This window comes from Camelus ferus, chromosome X (genome assembly GCF_009834535.1).
Source record: "Camelus ferus isolate YT-003-E chromosome X, BCGSAC_Cfer_1.0, whole genome shotgun sequence".
Lineage (NCBI taxonomy): Eukaryota > Metazoa > Chordata > Mammalia > Artiodactyla > Camelidae > Camelus > Camelus ferus.
The window spans coordinates 28,609,712-28,618,357 of NC_045732.1; the positions used below are offsets into that span (position 1 = coordinate 28,609,712).

The window sequence follows — 8,646 nt, forward strand, 5'->3', positions numbered from 1 at the left end:
TAAGTTAGTGGTTAACACTTCAACATTATAAGATTACAAATTTGATGTTGGTAGGCTCAGTGGAGAGAGTGGCTAAACTTGTGTAGTGTATTCGTGTAGGACCCTCATCTTTCCTTAAAGATGTCCTAAGCTGTGTTCCCAGTAGGCAAATTTTTTCCTTCTCGATGAAACAGTATGGAACTGAGGATTTTCTGCCTGTCTGTAACTACAGTTTTTCTTTAATTGAATACAAAATTACTATGCCATGTAAAAATAATAAGAAAGTTTATTTTACACTATTTGACACTCTTCTGCCCCCTGTTCCTCGTGTGTGCTTCACATTGATCTGCACTTGTGTGGCCCGCATGCCTTCATAACTTGGCACAGAGCATTTCCAGCATCATGTCATCCATGCTGACAGTGCCAATGATGGGCCTGAAGAACAGTTCCGCAAGGACGTTGGCGTTGATGAATCTCAGCAGGAAGAGAGCGCTGTTCAGTTCGGCGAATCTGGCCTGATGCTCCCTGTGTGTCATCCTGATATGTTCACTAAGTATCTGCTGAGTTCCCCACTGGAGTCCCTGGATGTACTTCACGCACTGCAGGCCTGGCAGGTCTGGAGGAGAAAAAGGGAGAAAAAGCTCTTCAGTAGAAACAGCTCATGCAGAACCCTTTGCTAACAAATTTTTAAGTATATCCGTTCTGCCCCTCCCCAAATTAGAAAAGCTTTCAAGCTTCCAGGTGAGAAGTTCTTTCGACAACAAGGATAAAGTACCAAACCAGTTGGGAGTGTTCAGCAGCAACGCTTCCAAGAAAGACACCTCATGTAATTATTCTTATTTAATATTTACTATGTTTGTACTCTCACAATTAAAAACTGCCGGCCCTGAGCCAACAAATGCATGCTTAATTCGATTATGACAGTGGAGTACAGCTTAATGAATCACTGCTCCAGTTCACTATCTGTGCAAGTATGAAGAAATCAGAATTATTTCAAGAAGTGAGCACTTTACGTTTTACCTATGGGAAACAAGCCTTGGTATAATGGCAAGAGGTTTTCCAGATGACAGGTATTTTGCCATTCACAGCCACCAACTGTGACTGAGGAGTCTCATTTTAACTATTGGCTGCAGGCTGATTTTAGAGTCCCATAATAAGTTGAGAGATAACACTGGCCACTTAGCTCGTTGTACCATGATTTCTGTATTGGGGAAGGTTTAAAGAAAACAGTGATTCTAATGAGCCTTCCAAAAGGCTTTTTTAAAAAATAGTTTAAAGTAAGCCAACTTTGAAAGCACTGTCTGAACAGCCATTAAAGGGTTAAAAGGTAAGTGTGAAAACATGGGCTGCAACATGGTACAAAAGTAACTTTTCAAATAGTGAATGCATGACCTTCTTGCAGTACAGTGTGATACCCAAGAAAAACGGAATGAAATACAATGCAGGGAAGATTAAATGCCTGTAAGTTTTATAAAGAAGGTAATAAGAGGAGGCTGCTTTTAAAAGTCCTTGATCTTCCATGATAGTAATATCACTGTAAAATTCTTTACCTTGTATTTAAGTAACTACCAATTTACCATTCTGTTTAAATGATGTTGATGATTATAGTCATCTTCATTCTCTTTTTCTACCACATTCAACAGAAAAGTTTTAAAAGCACCATGCTAATCGTCATAGAGTAACAGAACCCGCCAGTGTTCTTTAAAAAAAAAAAATGGCAATAGGCAAGTCATTTCTATAATAGGCCAATATCAGATCTGATCAATGAGAACAAAGTATAACATCTCTTATCCATATTCCAATTCTGATTACCCTAGTCCATGCATTAACATCCCCAACTACCTAGAGCTCATTTTCCAGGCTTAAGACTCAATTTTATTGTGCTTGGATTCCATTAATGAGGATAAGGCAAGGCTTGCATGAAACCACCAGAAATCAGAAGCTCTGCCAGGTCTAGATTCATGGCTTATTAAAACTTAATCTTGTGAGCTCCACTTTTCTCTGCTTTCATACCATATCCTCCCTTTTCCATCACCCCCTAAAGTGGCTCCCCCACCCCCAAAAAAGACTTGCCTTCAAAGTAAATTCGGGAAAAAGAAAAGACGGATGGACTCCGTGGGGATGGGAGGGAAATGTTTAAACATAAAGACCAGCGGATACAAGACAATAAACAGTAAAGAAAGGCCACACATTTAGCAGGTATTACTTTTTTTTTTTTCCAAATGCAGGTGCATTTGTGTTTAAAATATACCCAGCTTAGCTGGTTAAACTTATTGAGAGACAACTCAGAAAAGCAGAGTGAGAATAAGGGATGCAAAACAGGGTGGAGGAAAAGAGGGAAACTAGTGGAATGTCACCTTCTGAAAGCCAAGCCCTTGTCTTTTTATTACAGAAGAACAAAGCACACGGCAGATGTCTAATAACACAGCTGAAGGAGTGAGAAAACACTTTCAGATGATCTTAGGAACCACCTGAGGCACTTCTTATGAATGTTGATTTGCAGACCCTACATCAGAGCTACTGAATCAGAACTTCTAGGGGAGGGGGCTGGAAACTTAGAACAAGCCCCTCTAAGTGTTTTCTATGCACAGGCAAGATGGAAAACAATGATATAAGCATAGGGTGACCTATAATCACTGGAGTGAGCTGAAGTCTCTAGGTCCTGAAATGTGAGGTCTGAATGAATTATCCCACTGAATACTGCTCTATACTCCTTCAAAAATTCTAGTCAGGAGGCAAGGACATAACCCCAAGTCTCCTGGTGTCAGGAGGAAAGGATCTGGAGGGAGCATTATAAAAAACGATCCCAACTCAAGCTGCCTGGAAACTTCCTGCCGACTTGTGATCCTTTTTGGAGGATGTTGGTTGAAGATGACTCTAGTAGTAGGACACACTAGAGACAAGGTGCTGGGCTGTCCAGAGAGATGTTCTCCAATGATTTGGTTGCACTGTGTGGGCCAGAGTGTCCAGCACCCAACAGACAACCTGAAAGTATGGTGCCACCGGCATCCCCTTGGGCCCAGAAGACAGGAGACCCATGCTCCACAACTCACCGGCCATTTGTTTTGGGGAAGGTCACTTGGGACTAGATGACCTAACCTGCCAATGGGGTGATGGGAGGGTTAAGTGCAGAGGGGATTGACTAGGAGGTCTCTAAGGTATCTTCAAGCTCTGAAGTAGTGCACCTGCTTGCAGTCCCTAACATGTCTTTTCCTACCATTTTGCCAGCCTGATATTCAGACAGTTGGAAGATGAGACAGCCCAGCTGCTTAAGACCATTAAAATGACCATACAAAGGCAGACCCATGAAACATTAAGTCTAGTGTCCTGCTGGACAGTGTCCCCAGGGGATGGTCTCTCTATGGGTCCTTAATAAATACTACATTTCTTGCCAGCCTTAATAGACCTCCTCCAACAAAAAGTTTCTAGTAAATTTCCAAACTGGGCTTCAGAAAGGAATTTTGCAGAATTTGCCGCAAACACAAACTTTTAAAAAAATAAAGCTATGCTCCTGGATTTAAAAGATTAGAGGAGAGGAAAGGAACAGCCATGTCCCTTGACAGCACAAACTTTTCTATATTAATAGGTTCAGAGAGAGAAGTGCAAACCTCAACAAACAAACCCCCTCCTCTTGGCTGGGGTTCTGGCAGCAGCCCACCCTCGAGAAGGTTTCTGTAACTCCCCCAACTCTGCTAAGTTAGTCGCGATTCTTTCCTTATGCCCCTTACATTCCCCTGTCAACTGAAAAGTCTTAAGTGTCTTTGCCCCGGGTCGGTACTACCCAATGCTTTTCTGAACAGGGAGAAGTCAGAGCCCAAGGCCGGCATTCTTACCCGGGTTAAACAGCACGGTCCCCTTGAGGTAGGCGTACTCCTTGGTACTGATGTCCAGGCTCCAGCACTTTGCAAGGAAGCCCTTGATGGCCTGGACCTCGGCGGCCGACGGCAAATGCTCGGTCTTGGGCGGCGACACGAGCTGTGGCTGCAGCGTGGGCTGGGACGGCGGCTCGTCGCCCGTGGTCTCCTGCCGCCTGGTGGTGAGGATCCTCTGCAGCAGGCTGGTCTCCGAGGTCTCCACCGTCTCAAAGTTCAGGCGGTCCTGGGCCAGCTCGAGCATGAGTAGCGGCGCCCAGCAGCTGCGCACCAGCACCAGCTGCTGGTCCAAGGGCAGCACCTGGAAGCAGGGCAAGTACTTGACGAAGCGCAGCGTCTTCAACAGGCCTGCCGAGGCTGCCTCGCAAACCACCTGTGGGCTCTTGAGGGCCACCCGCCGCTGCGCTCCACACGAGGGATCCCACCAAGGGGCCCCCGGCTGCTCTTCTGGAGCCACGTGCGTTTGCTTTGCGCTTGCGGGCATGTTGCAGAGGATGCCCGCTTGCCGAGGGTGGTCTTCCCCGCAAAAGCAGCAGCGGTACAGGAGCGCCATGGCCCGCCCGGCCGGCAACTCCTCTCTGCCCCCCAGCCTCTGCGCGCAGTAAGAGCGGTCCCACCACGCGCTCCCTGGCCGCGCCTCGGGAGCTTCAGGAGCCACGTGCGTTTGCTTTGCGCTGGTGAGCAAGCTGTACAGGATGCTGCCCTGCCGTGGGTGGTCTTCACCGCAAAAGCAGCAGCGGTACAGGAGCACCGTAGTCCGCCCACCCGGGAGTCCCTCTCTGCCCAACGGAGGCTCCGCGCCACACGAACAGCCCCAGCACGCACCCCCCAGTTGTGCCTCGGGCGCTTCTGGAGTCTCTTGCGTTTGCTTTGCGCTTGTGAGCATGTTGTAGAGGATGCTGCCCTGCCGCGGGTGGTCTTCACCACAAAAGCAGCAGCGGTACAGGAGCGCCACTGCCCGTCCATCCGGCAGCCCCTCTCTGCCCACTGGGGGCTCGGCGCCACACGAGCAGCCCCAGCATGCACCCCCCAGCCGTGTGTCGGGCGCCACCGGGGTCGCGTGCGTTTGCTTGGCGCTCATGAGCATGTTGTAGAGGATGCTGCCCTGCCACTGGTGGTCCTCGCCCGCCATGGCCCGCGGTTCCCGTAGCTCGGCTCTGTCCAGTGGCCGCCGCCCGCGCGATCTATTTATACCGAGCGCTCACGCACGCGCGTCCGCCGTCCCCGCCTGGGCAAGAGCGTGGAGGGCGGCGCGGCGCTCGGGTGTGTTCGCCCGTCACCTCGGTGGTTCAAAAGGGGAAGATGCTCCTTAAAGGCTGAAAACGAAAGAGGAATGGAGGCGGGGGAGCTCCGGGACACTTCCCTCCTTCCTCTCATTACCCTTCCCGGCCTCAGGAAGACGAGAGCAGAGCGCAGGGAGCAGGTATTTTAGGGCATTGTTCCAACCCTTTCCATCGAACCCCGGCGTCTGATGTGCTCTCTTTATTGGAAAGGAAGGGGTACTGAAAAGGGGGAAAAATCATTTCTGTGCCATCTTGGCAAACTTTCATTTAATGTTCAAACTTTGTATGATATATTTTGTATATGTATCCATTTTCAGGGACCTTGAAAAATATAGACCGTGGACCAGCCGTATCATATGGGAACTTGGTAGATGTGCCCAATCTCAGGCCCCAGCCAGACCCTGTAACTCTGAATCTGCATTTTAACGAAGTACCCAAAGGATTTGCATGCATCTTAAATTTTGAAAAGCGTTGGTCTAAGAATGCTATCATAAGCTTTTTGTTTAATTCAGTTAATATTTATGAGCACCCACTCTGTCCAAAATGCCATGTTAGAAAGCTGAGGGGCAGGACCAGGTTATACAAGTGGCTAATATTTGAGAATATAGTAATCACAAGGGGCTAAAAGGTTGCTACAGTGAGAATTCTGGATTCCTCTAGAGATATTACATTGGGTAGATGTGCAGATAACTTTTTTCTTCTCCCACCTTTCTTAAGCAAATAGTGAGAAATACAGGTTTCAAGAAGCCTGGATTGTTTGTTCCTCTCTTTCCACAGAGCCTCTTTCCTTGAGTTCCATACAGGCACTGAGATCAGTGGGTATCTCCACATCACCACCTGCCCCTTGTTTAACTAGCTGATTGTTTCACCAACCATCTGGTTAACTTCACATCACAACCCTTAAGTCCTCAAATTCCTCATCTCTCAAATGGGGGGTTTATTTAGTGATCTCTTGGGTTCATGACTGAAGACAATTTGCAGGGAAGGGGACTGGTATATACCAGCTGGTATAGTATCCCCTTTCTCTCTTTTTTAAGTTTCTCTGAGACCTGGAATTCTGAGCATAGGAGGAAAAGCTAGGAGACACTTATTTTGCATTCAACCTGAAATTTTATTCTGCCTATGAGAGGCCCTATAACACAGTGCTTTAATCTCCCCACTGGCACCAGATTGCCTTGATTTTAATTCTGGCCCTGACTCTTCGTAGCTCCATGGCCTTGAGCAATGTATTAGTTTCCTCTTGCTGCTGTAACAAATTACCACAAATTTAGTTGGCTTAAGGGAATACAGATTTATTGTGTTGTAGTTCTGGAGGCCAGAAGTCTGAAATCAGTTTCACTGGGCTAAAATCAAGGTGACATTCCTTCTGGAGGCCCTAGGGGAGAATCTGTTTCCTTGTCTTTTCCTGTTTCTTGAAGCTACTGGGCATTCCTTGGCTCCTGGCCACATCACTGCTACCTCTGCTTCCATCTCCTTTCTGACTCTTAGAAGGATCGTTATACATACATTGGGCAAACCCATATAATCCAAAATAATCTCTCCATCTCAAAATTCTTAAATTACATCTTCAAAGTACCTTCTACCATGTAAGATAACATATTCAGAAGTTCTGAGGATTAGGATATGGACATCATTGGAGGACATTATTTAGCCTTTCACGGGACGGCTACTTAAGCCACCTGTGCCTCAGGTTCCTTATCTGTAAAATGTGGACAATAGTCTCTGTGAAGTAATCCTCATAGGTGAGTTAATTCATATAAAATGCTTGTTTGGTACATGATAAGTGTTGGATGTGTCAACCATTATTCCCCTCCCCTTTTTAAGATAACGTTGAATAACTTCAGGGTTAGGTAATACTACCCCTGCACCACTATTATCCTCTCTCTCCTAGGGAAGTCCACCTTCACTCTCCACACCAAAGCTGTCTCATTTTTTCTACGTGTCCACATTTCTTGGCTCAGATTCACAGCACTGGATGGGCCACATGGTCCACAATGATAATCTGTATTGGAAATGTTACCGCATTGTCCATTTCATTTGCTATTTCCAATATTCAAGCTACTGTTTGGGGGTATTGTTCTTGCTGCTTGAGCGATCTTACTGCTTGCTGACCCCACCAACCAGCCTCGTTGAAAAACCTGGCCTACATCCGTCCCCTCCGTAAATTGCCAGCGCTAGTTACTTTTTACCCAATTTTATTTCCTTCCTAACGCTTATCAGAAGCTGAAACGATTGATTGATTTAGTTACTTGATGCTTGTTGATTGTTTCTTCTCCCTAGTATAAAAATCCCTTGAGGGCAAGGAATTAGCCAAGCTGGATCCCAGCAACTAGAACAAGGTCTGGCATACAGGTGGTGCTTAAAAATATATTTGTTGGCCAACTGTACCTTTAGAGAAAGAAGAGAAGGCTTTAGCTCCTACTCTCAACACAGAGAGTAAGGATTCCCACACAGTTGTTGCTGCACTGAGCCTGGAGGGAGGAGAAGTTGGGAGGCCCCATTGGACTCAGCTTTCTGGAGGTCTTTGTATATGTGTGTGTCTGTATCTACACAGAGTGCTACAGATGCTGTGATAAAGTAACAAGACAACTGAGTTAATAGTCAAAAGTCATGGCTCTGAATTCGGGCCCTTCCACTCTAAAGATATAACATTGCATAAGTATTTAACTTCAGCCTTCACACTTGTGAAATGGGGAACAATTCTATAAACCAGTATTAATGTGTACAGCCTGTCCTCAGTCCTTCAAGGGTTTTCCTCATTTCTCAACATGGCTCTTTACAGAAATGTTTGCTGACTTCGTTGAAAATATAAAGCAACTTAATACTCATTAAGTTTAAAGCTACATAACTTTACACTCATTCACTTTCTAATGATTTAACATTGAGCATAGCATTTAACATTACATTAGCCTTTTCAGCTATGAAATGAGAAAAAATACTATAAACTATTTTAATAAGTGTACCCTAGCCATGTATAATTCCAGGGTTTTTCTAAAACTCTTTCATCTTACCAACTATATGTATAAATATATATTTAATCCTAGTAATTAAGCCCATTTTTTGTGACTTTAATCATTCCCACCTCACATGTGTTTGAAGCCTTTGGCTTTGACTTTCAGTCATTGTCTCAGATTGAAACTTCAGTGCAGTGCTGAGGACCATGAACCTGTAATACATTGGTTATAATTACTGTACTTTCCCAAGAGCAGTCTTCTGATTTTCTTATTTGTGCTTTTCTCGAGTTGTGATCTTCTATTCGCAACTCTGAAGGACTTTCTGGTTTCTTTGGATTGACTGTTTCTGGGGAGAGATTGCCTGTTTGTCCTTTACAAGTATTCATCCTTGGAAATGTCAGAAGAAAACCGACTTCATCTTTCCCATTTCAGTTTTTTTCCTTGAACAAATAGCTCCTGAGAAACAAAATCATCCAAACAAGTGCAGAGATTTGCACCAACTTCTGCCAGCCAACTGGTGGCTACAGGATGAGTGAAGACATAACCTTCTAAGGGAGC

General features: G+C 45.5%; 1 protein-coding gene across 1 annotated transcript; it reads right to left on the bottom strand.

The window, feature by feature from the left end:
- Nucleotides 1-247: 247 nt before the first annotated feature.
- Nucleotides 248-5,001, bottom strand: NR0B1 (nuclear receptor subfamily 0 group B member 1). The gene is made up of 2 exons (XM_032475104.1): nucleotides 3,813-5,001; nucleotides 248-595 (listed from the first exon to the last, which is right to left on the bottom strand). The coding sequence occupies exons 1-2, from the start codon at nucleotides 4,981-4,983 to the stop codon at nucleotides 351-353; spliced, it is 1,416 nt and encodes a 471-aa protein (XP_032330995.1). The 5' UTR covers nucleotides 4,984-5,001; the 3' UTR covers nucleotides 248-350.
- Between the last annotated feature and the right edge of the window lie 3,645 nt (nucleotides 5,002-8,646).

Bases quoted from the DNA above. Each gene is read 5' to 3' on its own strand.
- NR0B1 (XM_032475104.1), bottom strand. From the start codon at position 4,983: ATGGCGGGCGAGGACCACCAGTGGCAGGGCAGCATCCTCTACAACATG. The intron at 596-3,812 runs GTAAGAATGCCG...TTTCTCCTCCAG, and splicing joins GACCGTGCTGTTTAACCCGG to ACCTGCCAGGCCTGCAGTGC.